The sequence below is a fragment of the Xyrauchen texanus genome, chromosome 26, assembly GCF_025860055.1.
Source record: "Xyrauchen texanus isolate HMW12.3.18 chromosome 26, RBS_HiC_50CHRs, whole genome shotgun sequence".
Taxonomy (NCBI): domain Eukaryota; kingdom Metazoa; phylum Chordata; class Actinopteri; order Cypriniformes; family Catostomidae; genus Xyrauchen; species Xyrauchen texanus.
Genome location: NC_068301.1, coordinates 32,069,066 through 32,092,051, shown reverse-complemented (window position 1 = coordinate 32,092,051; position 22,986 = coordinate 32,069,066). Strand labels below are relative to the sequence as shown.

At 47.4% G+C, this 22,986-nt stretch overlaps 1 protein-coding gene across 1 annotated transcript in view; it reads right to left on the bottom strand.

Moving 5' to 3' along the window:
- Window positions 1-22,986, bottom strand: part of LOC127620241 (regulating synaptic membrane exocytosis protein 3-like) — a 101,058-nt gene that overhangs the window by 3,639 nt on the left and 74,433 nt on the right. The window contains exons 3-6 of the mRNA XM_052093397.1: window positions 18,656-18,797; window positions 16,467-16,579; window positions 15,984-16,085; window positions 15,395-15,534 (exon numbers count right to left, since the gene is read on the bottom strand). Of these exons, the coding sequence (XP_051949357.1) occupies window positions 15,395-15,534; window positions 15,984-16,085; window positions 16,467-16,579; window positions 18,656-18,797 (497 nt within the window). The remainder of the gene's footprint in view (window positions 1-15,394; window positions 15,535-15,983; window positions 16,086-16,466; window positions 16,580-18,655; window positions 18,798-22,986) is intronic.

The following is a 22,986-nucleotide window of genomic DNA, read 5'->3' as shown; positions in this document are numbered from 1 at the left end:
TCGTGACTGAGGAGGAGGTCCGACGCTGGCGTCCTCTGGACTCGTCTGAACCGGCCAGCCGGGGAACAGTCGTGGGGCTGAGTGCGGGGGTACCGCATCCAGGGAGCCGGGACTGTTGAGGCCTGAAAGCAGAGTGCCGTGAGAACGGCATTTGTGGGCCACATGACCCAGAGGTAAAGGAAATAGCTCTTTTATTGAGAATTTGGGTACCGCAGCCCCTGTTGAGGGGTGCGGCAAATGAAAAAACAAAAGATTCTCCTCCCGGCCCTCCACTGGGGGACGGAGCGGTCTTACCACCTCCGGAGCTAACTTCTCGAACTCTGGGTCCGTTGTCTCAGGAGCGCCTGGGAGCCTTCTGGTCCTCGATGGGGTCCGTGAGACAGGGGGCGTACGCTTCCCGCGGTTCGCTCGACGCCAGGGCTGAGAGCTGGGCCCGGGTTGAGGCGGAGCAGAAGGTCTTCTGGCCGCGGGAGGATGCCCTCGGCGGGCAGACGGGGCCTGGGCCGTGGCGGCAGGCTTGCGGCGAGGCATGATGTGGGAAATGGCCTCCGTCTGCTTCTTCACCATGGAGAACTGCTGGGCGAAGTCCTCAACGGTGTCGCCGAAGAGGCCAAACTGGGAGACAAGGGCGTTGAGAAAGCGAGTCTTGTCGGCTTCACGCATCTCAAACAAGTTCAGCCATTGCTGACGTTCCTGGACCACCAGCGTGGCCATTGCCTGCCCGAGCGCCTGCGCCGTGACCTTCGTCGCTCTCAGGGCGAGGTCGGTCGCTGAGCGCAGTTCCTGCAGCGTGTCGGGATCAGGGCCACCCCCGTGCATGTTTCGCAGTGCCTTGGCTTGGTGGACCTGCAGGAGAGCCATGGCATGCAGGGCGGAAGCGGCGCATAGTTCAGAGGTGAATATCGGCGCTCAAGAGAGACCCCTAGTGTTGCTTCTCTGACACAACGTGGAGAGAGCGACAGAAGGGGAACAGGTATGTTGGAGTTTAGCGATGGGTTGACTTCCTAGTGTTCACATGAAACGTACGCTACTAAAGGTCATGCCAGTTTTCAAATGTTTTGCACACTTTCAAAAACACCCAACAGTTCAAGGACATATTTTGTATTTCTTTAAAAAGAAGAGAATAGAAGGTAAGATATTGCTATGACGAGTGTACATTTACATGTTTTTAATTCAAACAATTTTCAGGGTTTTGCCCATAAAACACTTTTGTTTGTAGAACCAGTGCTTGAAGTGGGCGGGTACTCACTGGTACACAGTACCGGCACTTCTCTAATTTAGTCAACAGAGTACCAGCAGTTTTTCTTGCGAACCACCACTTCTCAGAGTCTCCTTGTACGATTACTTTATTTAATTTAATATAGTAGATGATTTGATGCGGCCTGCCATTTTAGTTGACTTTCCGATGGATTTTGATAAAATATGCATCACAGTCTAAACATCTGGGTGCTCTCTGCCCAAAACTCAATGGTGAGTTTAACAACACTCAGCAGCACACACAACAGCATCAGCTGTCATCATGAGATCCATGGACCAGTTCCGGACCAGAGCATCTTTTATCGTGTCTTATTCAATCAAATGCTTATCAAAAGTAAATTGCTTAGCAGGTGCAGTCAAAACTACAGACTTAAAAAATACATCAGCAGCTGTTACAGAAGTGATGTCAGCTCATATGCACATCCTTTTTCAACTTTAAAACTTTAAAAAAAAAATCCACATAAACGTTTGCTTTTATTATCCATTCTTCAAGTGTTAAACGGGCATGTTTCATCTGTCAGGGTCAGTCGTGCTTGTAAAAGTGATAGCATTAAGCATCATTGAACCTGCACACATTCATGTATCCTGATTGTGTTTGGTTCTATAATCAGAAATGTCAAGAGTTCTCACTCCCGAAAAAAATCTAGTTTGTTCTCTGTTTAACAATGATTATCAACTCAAATATCTGTCTCTTGCACAAATTCACCATGTGTAGGACAAGAAAAGGTTAATTGTCCTCACCTGAATGGCAGGATGATAGAGAAAATGGAAGAACAGGCATTGCATTTTCTCATTATTATATCTAAAAAGAAGTTCTATGTTAGATTGCTATTGTTTTCTTATGTGGGTTAATATTATGTGGATGCAGGGGCATGGCCCTCATGGGGTAAATGAGAGGTGAATGACTTCCACCTGTGCTTAACACCTGTCTTGTGAATCAGTGAGGAGTGACGGGGGCTTTTAAGGAGAGGAGACGGTGGCTGTAGAGAGAGAGAGATGCATGCAGCCGATGAACATTCTGCATTGGGCCAGGAAGGCCAACAGTGTGAGCGACACAGAGGTGTGTGTGTGCCAGCAAGTGTGTGTTGAAAAGCAGTTTTATGTTGTGTCCACGTGAAAATGTGTGTAATTAAAGTCTTCCATGAACTGTTCACCCGGCACCCGCTTCCTCCTTCATATGGAAGGTAGAGATCTGCCACACTGGTGCCGAAACCCGGGAGTTGGAGGTAGATGCGCCACTGATGGAGGTTCACAACATCAAGGGAGTGCTTGATTCCCAGCCGGCGGCCGAAAGGGACGACTGAAGGGTGCAGTGCCATCGGCCGGCGCCGCTGAATACCACCGTGCAGCTAGCTGAGGACCGACTAGCGGCATGACCGGGGACCGGTGTGTAATTCTTTTCTCTATCCTCTACCCTCCCTGCGGAAACCCCGCTCTGCAGACCCGGAGTGTTCCGGGCCATTCTACCACCCCCTCTGTGCCAGGTGGGAAATTATGTGGCCGCAGGTGTGGGAGGAAAGTTTGGGTTGGTGTGCTTGCACTGAGGGAAGCCAGGCCACTTCCAAGATCATTGTCCGGAGATGGAGGTGGGGATGTCGGTCCAGATTTCCAATGTGCCACATACTGCCCCCGACTTAGCAGGTACCTACCGGATATCTGTGAGTATTCAAGGGTGTTATTCAAGGGCAGCGGTTAGCCCTTTTCTCACCCATCTGCCAATTTTGGGTACAAATTGGCCAGCATTTAAATCATTATTGAGGGGAATATGTGTGGATGAGCCCTGCAGTAAAGCATATTGGTGTGTGGTGTGCTATTTGCTCGCTGGGGAGGCACTGTCAGGGCCATCTATGTCAGCTCCATGATGGGAGGTCCCAGGGGTGGGGAAAGTCTCTGCTTCCCTAGCCCTTAGGGGATTCCCAGCAGGGGACTTTTCTTTGGAGCAGTCATGAGACAAGACCCTTAGTCATGCCTTTGACCAAGTTAGAGTGATTGATGGTCAACACCTCCAGCCAGACATGGCACTCGCATATCAGTATTTTTCAGATATTAAAGATCGGTTATATCGAGTGACTCAGGACGCTCAGAAAAAGGAAGATACAAACCAATTGTTCATTTCGTAGAGCCGTCGGGAAATGCATAATCCGATGGCAGGTCACTTAGGGCAAGAAAAGACACTGAACCGTCTAATAGCCCATTTCTATTGGCCGTGGCATTCACAGGGATTTACAGGTGGTGTGCGGCATGCTGTGAATGTCAGTTGGTGAATCCACCGGCCACCACAAGAGCGACATTGCGCCCCCTCCGTTGATCGAGGTCCCCTCGAAAGAGTGCATTCTGCATTGGGTCAGGAAGGCCAACAGTGTGAGTGACACATGAAGCTGTGTGTGTCTGTGTGTGTGTGTGTGTGTGCTGAAAAGCAGTTTTATGTTTTATCCACATGAAAATGCGTGTAATTAAATTCTTCCGCGAACTGTTCACTACTCCTGCTTCCCTCTCCACAGCACGGCGCTCGGCCACGCCTCCGCCTCCACATATTGTCAAAAACATACAGACTTTAGCAGATCTAAATGGTCTTCATCTGTTTTCATAAACAATAATCCAACATTATAAGTTATTTGAAACTTTTTGGTTATTTGCGGGTGTGATTTTAGCCAGATATTAAAAAGGAATTTATGGCCAGACCTTAAAAATATGAATGAAATACCTCTGACTACTTTAATGTAAACAAACGCACATTATTAACAGTGTTCTCTTACGAGAGGTTCTCTCGTATTGCGTAAGCTAGCTTACGCTACGGGAAAGATTAATCTTTTCTGAGATATTGAAGCCAAAAAATTATCCTTAATTTTGTATCATTTGTCAACGCAGTGCAGCAACTGCAGACCTTGAGTGGGCTAGCTAGCGAGCTCATTGGTTGCTCTGCGGCAACTGCTGCAGCCTATAGAAGAACTTGGGCGAACTCGCGTCCAATGTGAGGCGTCCGCGCGCTTACTGCATCAAAGCCCGCCAAAATGGGTGTGGCTAGAGTGCATATAAGCGTAGTTCGTAGGCTGGAACCCTGATTTTCATCTCTTCAGCGAAGCTCTTCGCATCTCTGAACTGGAAGCCGCGTCGCCGTTCGAGGGGCATCTAGCAAGCTTGGACAGCGCTCGAAGAAGCCGGCCGTCTCCGCCACCTTCAGCCATCCTGCTAGCTACGCCATCCGGCGACGTATCCTTTTTTAGAGCAAGCTAGTTCTTAACGAACTTCACAAAGAGTAACGAGCATCTTTTTTAAGATGCCTCGCACCACTTGCGCTTCATGCCGCGCCCCTCTCAGCGCCGGAGACCGCACATCATCTGCGCTCTCTGCCTGGGACTGGGGCATGCAGAGCTCGCCCTCGCTGAAGGCGGATGCGACCTCTGCAAGGAGCTTCCGATGTCGACCCTGCGGGCTCGACTCGAAGCGCTCAGAACCGAAGCCGCCGAGCCGCCTTCCATTCCGCCGCGCAGGAAAAAGCGCCACTCCCAAAGGCTGCCAGAACCGGTGATAGAACCGACTGCCTCGCCGGAGCCTCTCCCTCGAGCATCGCTCTCACCCTCCCCGCCCCCCCGGGACGCGCAGTTGCCGCCCAGCGGCCGCACTGCGGCCATCTCGGAGGACAAGGCGGAGGATAAGGGCTGTTCCATCATGGCTTCGGACAGTGAGGAGTGGTCAGGCTCCCACGCCTCCTCCTCGGCCCAGGAATCCAGCAGGACCCGCGCCGAGTCGAAGGGGAACTAACACGCCTCCTCACACAGGCCGTCGACCGCCTCGGGCTCGAGTGGTCACCGCCCCTGAGCAGGCTCCCAACAGACTCGACGGCTGCTTTCTTCAGAGCCGTCGCCGCGCAACACCCGCGGCCGGGCCGCTCCCTTCCTGCCGGAACTCCACACTGAGCTTGCAAAGTCGTGGAACGCGCTTTCTCGGCCAGGATCCGCTCCCACGTCTCCACCCTCTCGCTCGGTGGACGGCGCCACTGAGAAGGGCTACTCCTCCATCCCCCCGGTCGAGGATTCGGTAGCAGCACACCTTTGCCCGCCCTCCGTGAGATGGCGGTCTAAGCCAGTGCTCCCGTCTAAGGCCTGCAGAGCGACTTCCGCCTATGCTGGCCGCGCCTATTCCGCCGCCGGCCAAGCCACATCTGCTCTGCACTCCATGGCCGTCTTACAGATCCTCCAAGCGGACCTTCTTCGGGAGTGGGATGAGAAAGGCAGGCACCCAGAGGCTGTTACAGATCTAAGAAGCGTGACGGACCTCGCCCTTCGCGCCACCAAAGCTGCAGCCCAAGCTCTAGGGAAGTGCATGGCCTCGCTGACTGTGACCGAGAGACACCTGTGGCTAACGCTAGCCGACATGGGAGAAGCAGAGCGCTCCACGTTCCTCAACGCACCGCTCTCTCCGACCGGTCTCTTCGGCTCCGCGGTGAGTGGCATTGTTGACCGCTTTTCAGAAGTCCAGAAAGCCACCCAAGCCATGAACCTCTTCCTGCCACGTCGCGCTAGCTCCTCTGCAGGCCGCCCACGTGACCAGCCTCCTGCACGAGCCTCTTCACAGCACCCAGCTCAACAAAGTCAGACTTCTCAGCGTCGACAGGGCGGCCGCCCTCGATCGCGCTCAGACAGCCGCCGCAGACCGCCGCCCCCCGTGGGCCTCGGTCTAAGGTTGCGCTGAAACCTGAGCAACCGAAGTCCTCCTAGCCTTGTTGAAAAAACGACGGCTCAGTCCCGCCGCGGCCGGACCACCGTCAAAGCTTCGCCCCCTGTCAGTCCCCCTCTCTCAGGCTACTACAGTGGTGGATTCAGCAGCCAACAAGCCGGTGATACTGCCCGCTTGCCTGCACTCAAACGCGTTTTCACGGCGACCCAAAGAAATCTTGTAAAAAGCAAACATGCCTTATGTGTAGAAAATGTGCCCACAATCAAGTGTTCACCCCTACACACAAGCATTACACTTCCCGTGTTCCTATCAGAGCCCACTCACATAAAGCTGACACAGCCCGCTCGAGTGTTAGAGTCAATAAATGCGCCCACGAATCCGTGCGCGCGCCCCTTCTCTGGCCGCTCTGTCACACGACCAGCCTTATGTGTAGAAAATGTGCCCACAATCCAGTGCTCACCTCTACACACAAGCATTACACTTCCCGTGTCCCGATCAGAGCCCACTCACATAAAGCGGACACAGCCCGCTCAAGTGTTAGAGTCAATAAACGCGCTCACGAATACGTCGCGGCGCCCATTCTCTGCCCGCTCTGTCACACGGCCAGCAAACACTTCTCTGTATGTAAGTCCCATGCCTGTGACTATGCTCAAGCATCACTTAACAGATGTGACTCTTTCCCCATTCACCTCAATCGGAAGTCACTCACAGAACAGCCTGTCCCTGCTGTCTGCCAGCAGTCATGCATAAGCACAGTAAGCGCGCTCACACATTCTGTTCAGTGCGCTGTGTGCAGCAATCAGGGCGATTTGGCCATTCACCCTCTAGCGTTACGCTTCAAAGCGTGGGAAGCTATCCCAGGGATATCCAAATGGGTGTTAAGCACAATAAAACAGGGCTATTTGCTACAGTTCGATCGCCGCCCTCCCCGCTTCAGAGCGCGGCTCGAAACTATTGTGAACACGGAAGCAGCCTGCGACTTTTGCTTCATTCAATGAAAACCAGGGTTCCAGCCTACGAACTACGCTTATATGCACTCTAGCCACACCCATTTTGGCGGGCTTTGATGCAGTAAGCGCGCGGACGCCTCTCATTGGACGCGAGTTCGCCCAAGTTCGTCTATAGGCTGCAGCAGTTGCCGCAGAGCAACCAATGAGCTCGCTAGCTAGCCCGCTCAAGGTCTGCAGTTGCTGCACTGCGTTGACAAATGATACAAAATTAAGGATAATTTTTTGGCTTCAATATCTCAGAAAAGATTAATCTTTCCCGTAGCATAAGCTAGTTTACGCAATACTTGTTCCCTCATCTAGAGAGAACCGAGGTTACGCTTAGGTAACCGATTCGTTTTATTTAACAGTTGTATTTCGTGTTAACATGTTAGTTATAATGAAAATGTCTGTTTTTCGTGTTAACATGTTAGTTATAATGGAAAAAATGTTTGTCGAAAGTACAGTAGTTGAAGACCCTGCCATATAACCAACAAATGTATTTATTTATACACATGTTGTGAACAAAAGTGGTCTCTGAGTATCACTTAGCTTTTTTTTTTAACTTTTTTTGTCCACTTCAAGCACTGTGTAGAACAACTTTACACCAATGTCTAATCATCCTTCACAAAAACCGTCCAAACTTCCTGTACTTGTTTGGTTATTGGAGTAGAAAAAATGCAGGTCTGTGACAGTGGGCGAGCAATCTAGAAAAACTTTTTTCATCATAAAATACAATCATGTGCATATTATGGCCATGTGTCCTCAGGGTCAATGAAGTGATGCAAATTTTTGTCCAGATCTATTAAATTACAATTACATAAAAAAATAAATAATAATAAATGTTTATTTTGACATTTTTATGAAAAGGCACAAGTTATGTGGTGTAACCCAGAGAAAACTATTTGATATTGTTGACTCAAAAATGAAAAAAAAAAAATATATATATATATATATATATATATATATATATATATATATATATATATATATATATATATATATACAGGTCCTTCTCAAAAAATTAGCATATTGTGATAAAGGTCATTATTTTCCATAATGTAATGATAAAAATTAAACTTTCATATATTTTAGATTCATTGCACACCAACTGAAATATTTCAGGTCTTTTATTGTTTTAATACTGATGATTTTGGCATACAGCTCATGAAAACCCAAAATTCCTATCTCAAAAAATTAGCATATTTCATCCGACCAATAAAAGAAGTGTTTTTAATACCAAAAAAAAAAAGGTCAACCTTCAAATAATTATGTTCAGTTATGCACTCAATACTTGGTCGGGAATCCTTTTGCAGAAATGACTGCTTCAATGCGGCGTGGCATGGAGGCAATCAGCCTGTGGCACTGCTGAGGTGTTATGGAGGCCCAGGATGCTTCGATAGCTGCCTTAAGCTCATCCAGAGTGTTGGGTCTTATGCCTCTCAACTTTCTCTTCACAATATCCCACAGATTCTCTATGGGGTTCAGGTCAGGAGAGTTGGCAGGCCAACTGAGCACAGTAATACCATGGTCAGTAAACCATTTACCAGTGGTTTTGGCACTGTGAGCAGGTGCCAGGTCGTGCTGAAAAATGAAATCTTCATCTCCATAAAGCTTTTCAGCAGATGGAAGCATGAAGTGCTCCAAAATCTCCTGATAGCTAGCTGCATTGACCCTGCCCTTGATAAAACACAGTGGACCAACACCAGCAACTGACATGGCACCCCAGACCATCACTGACTGTGGGTACTTGACACTGGACTTCAGGCATTTTGGCATTTCCTTCTCCCCAGTCTTCCTCCAGACTCTGGCACCTTGATTTCTAATGACATGCAAAATTTGCTTTCATCCGAAAAAGTACTTTGGACCACTGAGCAACAGTCCAGTGCTGCTTCTCTGTAGCCCAGGTCAGGCGCTTCTGCCGCTGTTTCTGGTTCAAAAGTGGCTTGACCTGGGGAATGCGGGATGTTTCTACTCCAGACTCAGTCCACTGCTTCCGCAGGTCCCCCAAGGTCTGGAATCGGGTCCTTCTCCACAATCTTCCTCAGGGTCCGGTCACCTCTTCTCGTTGTGCAGCGTTTTTGCCACACTTTTGCCTTCCCACAGACTTCCCACTGAGGTGCCTTGATACAGCACTCTGGGAACAGCCTATTTATTCAGAAATTTCTTTCTGTGTCTTACCCTCTTGCTTGAGGGTGTCAATGATGGCCTTCTGGACAGCAGTCAGGTCGGCAGTCTTACCCATGATTGCGGTTTTGAGTAATGAAACAGGCTGGGAGTTTTTAAAAGCCTCAGGAATCTTTTGCAGGTGTTTAGAGTTAATTAGTTGATTCAGATGATTAGGTTAATAGCTTGTTTAGAGACCCTTTTCATGATATGCTAATTTTTTGAGATAGGAATTTTGGGTTTTCATGAGCTGTATGCCAAAATCATCAGTATTAAAACAATAAAAGACCTGAAATATTTCAGTTGGTGTGCAATGAATCTAAAATATATGAAAGTTTAATTTTTATCATTACATTATGGAAAATAATGACCTTTATCACAATATGCTAATTTTTTGAGAAGGACCTGTATATATATATATATATATATATATATATATATATATATATATATATAAAAATTACCTTGAAAAATGTGATAGAATTTTTTTTTTAAATGAATGATTACGTTTTTTATACTCTCTGTAACGAACGCTAATCCCCAAGTTCACCCCGCCCCCTTTAGCTCTCACACTCGCTCCCAATCACCGGAATATTAGTTTCACCTGCACTGTTCTTTTCCCCTATTTATACCCTGCCCTTTCTCCCCACAGTTGTTGGTTATTGTTTAGTTTACCCCTTCGCTTTGCCAGCTCTAGTGTTTCGCTAGCTTTCCCCTGTTTAAACTACTCTCTTGTTTGTTTGTTACATTCTGATCTCCCGGCTTCGACCTTACGCTTCCTTTTACTACGCTTCTTTGGATTTGCCCCTTTGTCATATTCTGATCTCCCGGCTTCGACCTTACGCTTCCCTTTACTACGCTTCTTTGGATTTGCCCCTTTGTACTTTTGCCTTTCTGCCAATAAAGCAGTTTTTCCCGACATTGTGACTATCTCTTCTTGTGCGTGTTACAGAATAATCAACCCCACAAAATTTAGTCACAATGGATTCCGTGGAAAACCTCCAAGGCTCACTAGAGCGGATTTGTGCAGCGATTTCTGCCCAAGGATCTACCGTGGGGAGACATGATCAAGCGCTTACAACCCAGGGGCAGCAGATACAAGAAATACTACAGACGGTACGTGCTCTTTCTGATCAGCTTAACCCTGTTCCACCTGTGTCTGTCCCTGAACTCGTTGATGCTCCCAACGTGTTCCTGAGTGCCGTGAGTTTTCAACCCCCGAGAGGTTTGATGGCTCTTCGGACGCTTGCCAAGGGTTTTTAATGCAGTGCAGTGTTTATATGAAGTATCACCCCCTTTTACGCTCTGACAGTGAGAGAATTCATTTTTTGATCTCACTTCTCACTGGCAAAGCACGGCAATGGGCCACCGCGTTGTGGACGGCCGATAGCCCGCTTCTTACTTCATACGATCAATTCTGCCACCAGATTGCCGTGGTTTTTGATCACCCTGCAGCAGAGATGTGGGCAGCCGCCTCGTGTTTCTTAAACAGGCGTCATGCACCGCAGCCGATTATGCCCTTGATTTCCGCACCCTTGCCGCTGGCAGCGGGTGGAGCGACCCCGCTCTTCTAATTGTCTACCGCCTGGGTTTGAGCAGTCAACTGCAGATGGAGCTAGCCTGTAGAGGAAAATCACTGTCGCTGGAGAATTCTATTCAACTCTCCATTACGGTGGATAATCTCCTACGCGATCGTGCCTTTCGTAGTCCCTCAGTCATCCAAGAGCGTACGGTGGGCTCCAACTCGTCTCACCCCCCACCTCTCGAAAGCACTTCCAACTCTGAACCCATGCAGCTTGGTCGCGCTCTGTTAACCCCTGCAGAGCGCACTAGACGTTGACACAGAGCCTCTGTCTGTACTGTGGCAAACCGGGTCATCGTACTGCTTCATGCCCGGTCTGTCCCCAGCCTTCTCTCTCCAGAAGCCAGGTTAGAACATCCGTCATTCTTAGCATTACCCAGAAACAAGTCTGCCTCCCTGTTGTTTTGATTTTTAATGATGTCTCCTTTTCTACCCCAGCCCTAGTTGATTCTAGTTGATTCCGGGGCAGCGGGGAATTTTTTGGACGATGGCTTGGTCCAAAGACTTGGTATCCCACTTAGTCCGGTCGTGCCACCTCTCAAGGTTAATTCTTTGGATGGGGTACCCCTCGGATCGGGATTAATTTCCTTCAGAACCATGCCATTGTCCCTCCAAGTAGGCTTGTTCCACAAGGAGGCCATTCAGTTTTTTATTGTTCAGTCACCCAGGGACCCAGTAGTTTTGGGTCACCCCTGGTTATCTCTTCACGACCCCCATATTTCCTGGCGCGCGGGGGAGCTGTTGCGCTGGACTGACCATTGTTTGTCCCACTGTATTTCCCTTCCTGTCTTCTCAACCTCTGTAGAGAGCCCCGAGGTGAGATCTCCGGTCTCCATTCCCCCGGAGTATTCCTCTTATGCCGATGTGTTCGAAAAGACCCAGGTTAATCTCCCTCCACATCGTAGTGTGGACTGCACCATCAATCTTCTTCCGGGGTCCCCGCTCCCTAAGAGCAGAGTATACCCCTTAACGCTGCCCGAAACCAAGGCCATGGAGGACTACATCGACGAAGCGCTCAGTCTCGGCATAATACGACCGTCCACCTCCCCAGTAGCATCAGGCTTCTTCTTCGTAGACAAGAAGGATGGCGGGCTTCGCCCCTGCATCGATTACCGTGCCTTGAATAAAGCAACGGTAAAGTTTGCCTATCCCTGGCCTCTCATCCAACCGGCCCTTGAGCAAGTCAGCAAAGCCAAGATCTTCACCAAGCTTGACCTCAGGAGCGCATACAACCTCGTGCGCATTCGAAAGGGGGACGAGTGGAAGACTGCGTTCATCACCACCAGGGGGCACTACGAATACTTGGTGATGCCGTACGGCCTCGCTAACTCCCCTTCGGTGTTTCAGTCGTTCATGAACGAGATCTTCCAAGACATGCTGGACCAATTCCTCGTCATCTACATAGACGATCTTTTAATCCACTCCTCCACACTCTCGGAACACACCAATCACGTCTTGAGGGTGTTACAGAGACTTAGAGAGCACGACTTGTTTGTTAAGGCAGAGAAGTGTGCCTTTCACCATTCCTCCATCTCCTTTCTGGACTATGTCTTGTCTGCAGGAACGATGAAGATGGAAACCAACAAGGTTGCCACAGTCCTGTTCTGGCCGGAACCTAGGACGCTGAAGGAGCTCCAACGGTTTCTGGGTTTCGCCAACTACTACAGGCGCTTCATCCGAAACTTCGGTAAGATCGCCGCACCCCTCACTGCTCTGACACGAGGCAACCCGAAGTCCCTCACATGGAGCACTCCCGCTCAGCAGGCCTTCCAAACTCTAAAAGACGTTTTTACCACTTCCCCTGTTCTCCAGCAATCCGATCCCACTCTCCCGTTCGTGGTAGAGGTGGACGCCTCTGAGGTGGGGGTGGGAGCAGTACTCTCACAACAACACGGGACTCCCGCTAAGCTGTACCCTTGTGCCTTCTACTCCCATAAACTGTCCTCCCCCGAACAAAACTATGACGTCGGGAATAGAGAGTTGCTGGCCATTAAGCTAGCCCTAGAGGAATGGCGTCATTGGTTGGAGGGTTCTAAGTTCCCTTTCGTTGTCTTCACCGACCACAAGAACCTGGAGTACATTCGCTCAGCCAAGAGGTTGAACCCCAGACAAGCCAGGTGGGCCATGTTCTTCACCCGTTTTAACTTTTCTGTCGACTTTTCGCCCAGGCTCCAAAAAAACGAAGGCTGACGCCCTCTCTCGGCTCTTCAGCTACGGCTCTAAACCTCCGGGCCCAGAGACTATTCTCCCTACATCGTGCGTCGTAGCACCCGTTAGGTGGGAATTGACGGAGGCCATCCTACAGGCTCAAGGCAACGAGCCCGCGCCTCCTCAAACCCCCCCCTACAAGATGTACGTACCCACCATTATTCGCCCTCAGCTAATGCAGTGGGTCCACACTTCCCTTTGTTCTGGCCATCCGGGTATCACCCATTCCACTGAGCTACTCGCGAGGAGATTTTGGTGGCCCTCACTCAAGGACGACGTCCATGACTATGTCCTTTCCTGTCCAGATTGTGCCCAGTCCAAAACTCCTCGTCACCTTCCCGCTGGGCTCCTCCAACCGTTGCCCATACCCGATCGGCCGTGGTCCCACATTGCCATGGACTTCATCACCGACTTACCTCCCTCCGACGGTCAGGACGGAGATCCTAGTGGTGATAGACAGGTTTTCAAAGATGTGCCGCTTGATTCCCCTACCTGGACTACCCAACGCAACCCAACTGGCCGACCTCATGATCAACCACGTCTTCCGGAACTTCGGCATCCCCGAGGAGATTACGTCTGATAGAGGGACCCAATTCACGTCTCGATTCTGGCGAGCCTTCAGCGACAGACTAGGCATCCAGCTAAACTTCTCCTCGGGATACCACCCCCAAACCAATGGTCAGACTGAGCGCCTTAACCAGGAGATAGGTAAATACCTGAGAGTCTACTGTGCCCAGAACCAGGGTAACTGGCACACCTACCTTCCTTGGGCCTAAAAACGTGCGTGTTACACTCTCAAGTATTCAAGCTGCAAAGAAAATATTATAATGCTTTTTACTTGGTTACACCACACAACCACTTTAAAGTTTTATTTATTTATTTATTTTTGTAGAAAAATGCTTTAAATAATTTTCAGAAATGTATGAAACCAAATTGGACACAAAGATTACATTTCTGAGAACATGAAACGAGTGTTTAAAATAAATAAATAAATAAATAAATAATATATATATATATATATATATATATATATATATATATATATATATATATATTATTTATTTTTTTTAAAGATTTTTCATTTTAACACCTTAGACAACCTTATTTGTCAATTACCCATACATTTTAGATTTTTTACAAAATTGACACTTTTGACAATTACACTGCTACATGTAAACCATTAACCAATGTAATATTAAATTGATAACACATTGACTACTTGACTCATTCTATGAATAGAATCCACATTACATCAAGTCATTTTAATTCTGATTTAATGTGATTTTAGATGATGTGTAACATCTCATGTTTACATTTTGCATTCATGGTGCTAATGCTAACACGCTATACGTGGTCATAATGTGCTCTGGTTACCCTCTGTTATTGTATTGTATGATGCATTTTGTGAAAATTGTCCATGTATATATGTATTTTTTATACGTCAATACCACTGATGACGTTTACAAATAGCAAGTATTTAACAGCTGAAACAAAGTTTTTCTGAACATTCGCATTGGCAAACTGTTTTGAACCACTGGAATTAACTCAAAAAACACCTTTTAAAACAGATTTTCTTCGAAATTACATCACATCAGTTTTTCGATTTCCCTAGATTGTTTACATTTAAATCTTTATAAATTAAATGAAATACAACAAATGTTATCATGATGTATAAATACTTAAAGCTGAAGTATGTTATTTCTGCAACACTAGAGCCACTGAACGGAATTGCAAAAATAAATATATGATATACATTTTTCAAAAAAGCTTCCTGAATACGCCCCACATCTTCTGTTGTTCAAATTCTCAGATAGTCTGGCCCCCCCAACCAGGGCTGGACTGGGAAGAGAAATTGGCATGGGATTTTACATGGCAACTGGCCCAAAATTTGGCGGGTGTTCGCTGTCCTTTTCGCGGTTCTTTCGCTGTTTTGTGTTTCGTTCTTCATAACGCGATGGCTCATTTCAGATTATCGCGGTCCATTCTGCACGTTTCGCGGCCGACCCACCACCCCGCTTGGTACTCCCAATGGCCATTCCACCTCTGATCGGCCCCAAAGTGTGTCAGCCCACTGGGAAAATGTCCGGTATGCCAGATTAACAGTTCAGCCCTGCCCCCAACACACATCATTTGTTGAGTAACGTTGTTGGTGCTGGTCTAAGCGGGTCACTCAAAACAAACACATCAATGTTTTTAGTGCAAAAAATACTGAGTGTTTACAGTTTTCGAGAAAATTATCCTATGAATGGTTTAATTACAGTTGTCTCTGCATGTTAAACTGGGGTAGGAGAAAACTTTAGCATTAAAAAGTAACTCACTCCAGCTTTAATATTATAGCTATAACCTATTTTTGATTCGGGGGAAATATGACACTGACATGTTCTTAACAGGTTTTGAGAAATTCACCCATAAACCAGCCTGGAACAACCCAGAAATGCAAGCTAATCTTTTCAGAAGGGTAATGATAAACTTAGATGTTAGTGTATTATTTTCTGTTTGTTGAGGATGTGTGTAATACCTGTAACACTTTCCCCTGAGGACTCTCATCAAACATCAGGGATTGCTGGAATGTTGGATCCAGGGTTTTCTTCACCACTTTGGTTTTCTTCTTAGAGAGACACATTCCATTCTCCAGGACATACACCTTCACATACGTTGCTAATATAGAAAGAAACATCAGATTATGAAACATTATGTGGCCTTATAGGGGCAGATAATTCCTTAAGGTCACAATAGGTTTTGAACATGCAATTTTTTTTCAGACAAACTTATCACTTATAACAAATAATACTATATTTAAAGTGTTCAAATATATTGTCAACTACATTAAAACATGTATACTGTACATGAAATATATATTCTTTGAACTGATTCAAGAGTTTTGTTGTACTGGATTTCTATTGGTCACAAGTCCTCTCATCATACAGATTCGCAGGTCAAACTCACCAACCTAAACTTTCGTTATGCTTTACATGAGTTTGCAGCATTTGGATGCGATAGAATAGGAGTGAATAGAGTTGGAATTGTAGTGTGACCGCACCTTTAAACACAGGATACAAATATACTCCAAAACATACCCCAAAAAATATTGTTTGATCTTAGCTTACCTTGAATGTTCTTTGACCCTGGTTTAGGTGTCAAGCCTCGGGCCTGTGTGATCTCAATTTCTAATTGACCACCTCTATCCACCACACCAACGTAAACATCACCTACACAGAGAAAACCAAATGGCTAGATAAAAGTCTCTTCTGTTTCTGCACAGACATCTTGCAATGGTATCAATAAACAGCAGGTGGAGGCACAGAGCAAGACACATAGTGCTTCTGCCTTGAGAAAACAATATCAAATAATTCAATAACTTTGGTCTACTCAGAATTCAGCTACAAAATGTACTGATTTTCAATCAATTGAAAATGTACCTACAATTTTTAATGCCAAGATGATTATTGGATGATGCATGTAATGATGTAATTTGACAACAATCAAATATTTATCGTTACATAATGTGTACTGTTTCAGATACTAGGTTTAGTATACAATGCAGTAAGCAGTATGTTAGTATTCCTTTCAGAACACAGCTAATATCTTACCCATTGGAGGAGTGGCTAATGTCTGACGCCCCACTATCTGGGCGGGGCCAAGACCATCCAGGAAGTCACTGAATTGGCTCTCAGGGCCCAGACGAGTGGTGGGGAAGATGAACCTACAATACACCAGAGAGGAAAACTATATTCTATAGATGATAGATTCACTAGATAAGATGATCAATAGATTTACCAACTAATGTATCTGGTTTCCATAATAATGTTTTCTTTTTCCCAGCTGCAATTTTTAGTAATGTGGGACTAATTATCTCATCATATAATGTGAAAACTTGTCACATTACAGGCAGAGTTTAGCATGTGTAATGTGCACGAGTGAATCTCAAAAACTCAAAACTTAAAAAGAATTTATATATATATATATTACATACAGAAGTCTATTTGTAGTGCCATTACAAATTTTTCACTGTGATATTTTTCTGACAATTAAGCACATTTAAAGACCCCTGACCCAAATATTAGTGGTCTAACGTAACGTACAAATTATTACCAGTACTGTAATATGAAATATTATGTATATTGTAAAGTATTAATACATTATGGAGGTGTTTGTTATACTGCTTTTTATATATATGCTGATTTAAATAAAAATAAAAAAAATCTACGAACTACAGTATTAAGTACTTACAGTGGCAAGAAAAAGTATGTGCACCCTTTGGATATTCTGCATCTATGAATAAATTTGTCTTAAAATCTGGTTTGATCTGCATCTAAGTTACAATAATGAACAAACACAATCTGTTTTAACTAATAACACACACATTATTGTATTGTTGTTGTACATATTGAATACATCATTCAAAAATTCACAGCATGGTTGGAAAAAGTATGTGAACCCTGTGGGCTAATGATGTCAACAAAAGCTAAATAGTGTCAGGAGTTGACAAACCTGACATCCAATGAATGAAACAAGATTGAAGGTTTTGGTTAGTATAAAAAAACTCCCAACACTCCAACAATTTGAGTTTGCTATTCACAAGAAGAATCTAATGACGTGGACCATGCCTCGCAAAAAAAAAAAGAGATTTAAGAAGACCTGTGAGAATAAATTCAAGAATTGTTGCTTTGCATCGAGTTGGAAAGGGTTACAAAGTTATCTCAAAGAGCTTAGATATTCATCTGTCCAAAGTTAGACAAACTGTTTATAAATGGAGACGATTTATTACTGTGTCTACTCTCCCTAGAAGTGGCCGTCCAGCCAAGATGACACAAAGGGCACACCTCAGAATGCTCAATGTAAAAAAAGAATCCTAGAGTGACAGCTGAAGAAGGAATCACTGAAACTGGTTAACATCTCTGTTCATGAGTCTACTATACAGAAAACATCAAACAGGCATGGTGTCTATGGCAAGAAGGAACACCACGAAGGAAGCCGTGTCATTTCAACAAAAACATTGCTGCATGCCTGAAGTTTGCCAAATACCACCTTAACATTCCACAATGCTACTGGGAATATGTTTTGTGGACTGATGAAACTAAGGTTGAATTGTTTGGAAAGAACATATGCGTAAAAATGGCACCGCATACCAACTTGAAAAGATCGTCCCACCGGTGAAGTAAGGAGGAGGGAGCATCATGATTTGTGGCTACTTTATTGCTTTGGGGGCTGGACGACTTGCCATCATGGAGGGAAAAATGAACTCCCAAATTTATCAAGATATCTTACAAGATGATGTCTGGGTGGCTTATGACCAATTAATGCAGAAAACCAGCTAATACCAGTTTCTTGCCACTGTATACGTCATGGTAGTTTTTGTTGTACTAGATTTAAGTTATGCTGATTTAAACAAAAAAATCCTCACAGTAGAGTGATTCCTTTACTGTAATACATCCTAGTAGTACACAATAACAAAAAAAGCATAAAAAACAATTGCATTACATTATTGAGAATCACCAATGAGAATAATGGAAATGACAAAATCAAAGAAACGAACACACATTACAGTCCTGTGAATTTCAGGTGAAATGGGCTTAATTGTCAGGGAAATGTCACAATCCAAACATTTAAATGGTCATTTTAATGTGAAATATAATTTTGATTATGTTTTTGTGAGATTCAACCAGATATGAAAACATTTGGATGTGTTTATTTCTAAAGGATATATATGCAGGTTGCATGTCTGGCATGTTGGCAGATGATGGTGCTGAATATGATGGGGGCTACTCATCACACTCACGTTCCCTCTGAGCTGTTGCTGTTGGTGCTGCCATCTGTCGAATCCTTACTGCCCTGCCGTGTGACACGGTTCCTCATCTCCACAGCAATACCTGTCTCTGTGCTCCGCCTGATAGTGCTGCGTAGCTTCTTTGTTCCACCATCTAAGAACACACATAGGTACACAGCATTGATATAAACTCTTAAATGTTATACAACTTAAAATCTTATTGCATAAACTGTTTTAGTGTTTATGAATAAGACAGCTGAGCTTATGTAGTCTGGTCATATATCATACCATCAGTGATTAACCAGAGCACCAATGTCAGTACACATACTCAGCATGACTTTTAGTTGTTTACACATGCTGCATTTAGCTGACTAACAATCACAAACAATCAATCTAGACAGAAGAACAGCATGATGATTACTCAAATGCATTTGCTGTTGTCTTCAAAGACCAAATATGGAAACCAGAACTGGCAAACCATATGAAAATGATGGCTAAATTCGCAACAGAGCTCATCAAAAATACAGGAGGTGATAATAAACAATGCTAAATGTAACTTTCAAATGTAAGCCCTTCTTTCTTCAAGCCACCAGAGAGTTCTTAAGTGCTACATCCATTAGCAAGTATAAACTGGGGTTGACAGTCGGTTTTGTGCTACAGAAATGACACAAAAGCACTCCCTCGGGTCGCTGTTCACTGACCAGCTGATGCACATTGCACACACAACTAGAAAGCATATTGAAAATCACAAGCTCCAATCAGACTTCCTTACTGCAAAGCAATTTCCAAGAACCGTTATGCACAGGGGTGTATCAGTCCGAGAAGTGAAATCATGTTTAATAGGTACCGGTTTGGTATTGTGAATTCTTGTTAACTGTAAATTAACAGAATTTCACCAGGTCTGTGGCTTCAAATGTTTAAAAGATATTCAGAATTAGTTTGAGGCACTTAGTAGCACCTAAACGTCTAGGTTACGGATGTAACCTCCGTTCCCTGATGGAGGGAACGAGACGTTGTGTCGGAGAAGCGACACTAGGGGTCTCTCTTGAGCGCCGAATATGCCTCTGATCCATTGAAAAAAGGCCAATGAGAAGTTGGCCGTCAGTATTTGCATACCCCGCCCCCGGACATACGGGTATAAAGGCGAGGCAAATACTAGAGTAGGAGCCGGAAATGGTTCTGGCCACTACAGCGGTTCGGCTCAGCGACGTGGCCGGGAAGACACAACGTCTCCTTCCCTCCATCAGGGAACGGAGGTTACATCCGTAACCTAGACGTTCCCCGTCTGTCGCTCTCTCCACGTTGTGTCGGAGAAGCGACACTAGGGGTCCAATTTAAATCCGCCATGCGCTGAGCCGTGTACGTGTTCTGCTGACACAGGAGCGGGCAGGTATTTGTTACGTGCCAAACGACCAGCTGTGCCAGGACACGTACCCTTCCCCAATGCCCCAGAAAAGTCGTCGGGATCCTTTTGGTTACCCTAGGCAGTGGAACAAGGCGACGCTTGCCAACCTGGGAACGGGCCAAGCCTGGCTGGGCCTCTTTTCTCTCTATGTTTCTTGCATAGAGCAATAGACCGCCGGGGCCCTTACATGCATTGAGGGAAGGGGGTCTTACCCATTTTCCCCTATTTTCAGGGGGGGAAAGACCCGCGGAGACCACCCCTGCCCAACTGGGGAGGTATGGTGGTGAATACGTCACATGTGTTCTTAGGCGACACGTGGAAGTGGCGCGGTGGCAGATCCAGCCTCAGCGAGGGTGGAGTTGCTACACATGGCGACCGGGGGGCAGCCGAAACTTACCCAAGGAAAAAGCGGGTCTGCTCGTAAGGGTACCGTATCGCAGAAAATACACACAGGGGGAGTCCGCGTAGGAGGCCCTTACTCTGTGGAGCACCTATACCAGTACAGGGTAGCCATCAGGGTACCCGCAGTGGCTTGGGTCGGCAAGTTCCTCCGCCGAACTGCGGACCCATGAGGGCTAGGGAGGAATCAACCAGGGATTCACGTTGAGTGGAGTCTCCTGGGAAAAAAGACGCACTGTTTTACCTCAAGCGAGGGAAAGGGCGTATACGCAAGCGATTCACCCGGCCAGCCCATCAGCGTGTTACCGAGTTCTACTGGCTCGGACCTGAGAAAACACGGGATGAAACTGACTCAACCCTGAGATTGTAGTATCTCGCAAAGGTGTTGGGTGTCGCCCAACCCGCTGCTCTACAAATGTCTGCCAGGGAGGTACCCTTAGCCAGTGCCCACGAGGACGCAACACTCCTTGTCGAGTGAGCTCGGACCTGCAAGGGTGGGGGCACGGCCTGGGTGTGATAAGCCAATGAAATGGCATCTACAACCCAGTGGGAAAGCCTCTGTTTGGAGACAGCGTTTCCTTTCCGCTGTCCCCCAAAGCGGCTGAAGAGCTGCTCAGAGCGTCTGAAGCTCTGCGTGCGGTCCAGGTAGGTACGCAAAGCACGTACCGGACACAGCAACGAAGGGGCTGGGTCTGCCTCCTCCCGGGGCAACGCTTGCAGGTTCACTACCTGGTCTCTGAAGGGCGTGGTAGGAACCTTGGGCACATAGCCCGGTCGCGGTCTTAGGATCACATGAGTGTCTGCCGGACCGAACTCCAGGCAAGTGTCGCTGACAGAGAACGCTTGCAGGTCCCCGACCCTCTTGATGGAAGCGAGCGCGATCAGCAGGGCCGTCTTAAGGGAGAGGGCCCTGAGCCCAACTGATTCTAGCAGCTCGAAGGGAGGTCTCTGGAGGCCCGCGAGGACTACCGAGAGGTCCCAGGAGGGGAACAGGCTTGGCCGGGAGGGATTTAACCTCCGGGCGCCTCTTAGGAACCTGATGATTAAGTCGTGCTTACCAAGAGACTTACCGTCTACTGCGTTGTGGTGAGCCGCGATAGCAGCGACATACACCTTTAGGGTGGAAGGGGACAGCCTCCCCTCCAGCCTCTCCTGCAGGAATAAGAGCACTGACCTAATTGCGCACCTCTGTGGGTCTTCGGGCCCTGGAAGAACACCAATCTGCGAACAGGCGCCACTTCTGGGCGTAAAGCTGCCTGGTAGAAGGGGCTCTGGCTTGGTTGATCGTGTCTACGACGGTAGGTGGTAGACCGGCTAGATCTTCCGCGTCCCATCCAGGGACCAGACGTGGAGTTTCCAGAGGTCTGGATGCGGATGCCAGAGCGTGCCCTGCCCCTGAGAAAGAAGGTCCTTCCTCAGGGGAATCCGCCAGGGAGGGGCTGTCGCGAGGAGCACGAGGTCCGAGAACCAGGCCCGGTTGGGCCAGTAGGGAGCCACTAGTGTGACTTGTTCCTCATCCTCCCTGACCTTGCACAGCACCTGTGCAAGAAGGCTCACTGGGGGAAAAGCATACTTGCGTAGCCTCGCGGGCCAGCTGTGCGCCAGCGCGTCTGTCCCAAGGGGAGCCTCTGTTCGGCCGTACCAGAGCGGGCAGTGGGAGGTCTCTTGGGAGGCAAGCAGGTCTACCTGCGCTCTGCCGAACCGTTCCCAAATCAGCTGGACCGACTGGGGGTGGAGACTCCACTTTCCACTGGGTAAGCTCTGTCGTGACAGTGCGTCCGCTACCACATTGAGCTTGCCGGGGATGTGAGTGGCACGCAGCAACCGGAGTCGCTGCTGGCTCCAAAGGAGGAGACGACGGGCGAGTCGTGACATGTGGCGGGAGCGTACGCCGCCTTGGCGATTTATGTACACTACCGCAGTGGTGCTGTCTGACCTGATTAGGACGTGTTTGTCTCGAATTAACGGGAGAAACCGCCGCAGGGCAAAGAAGACAGTCAACAACTCTAGGCAATTGATATGCCAGCGCAGCGGGGCCCCTCTCCAACGGCCCGCGGCTGCGTGCCCTTTGCACACGGCGCCCCAACCCAATCTGGAGGCGTCGGTAGTGACCAGGACGCGTCGGGACACCTGCTGCAGGGGCACTCCTGCCCGTAGAAAGCAGAGGTCTGTCCAGGGTTGTAGTGTTTTTCGGCAGGCGTGGGTGATCGTCACACGGTGCGTGCCGTGGCGCCATGCTCGTCTCGGGACTCGAGTCTGAAGCCAGTGCTGAATCGGTCTCATATGCATCAACCCCAGCGGCGTGGTCACGGCGGAGGATGCTATATGCCCCAGGAGCCTCTGGAACAGTTTTAAAGGGACCGTTGTGCCTGGCCTGAATTTGGCGAGGCATTTCAGCACCGACTGCGCACGCTCGTTGGTGAGACGTGCGGACATTGAGACTGAGTCTAACTCCATGCCGAGAAAGGAGATGCTCTGGACCGGGGTGAGCTTGCTCTTTTCTCGGTTGACCTGAAGCCCCAAGCGGCTGAGGTGCCTG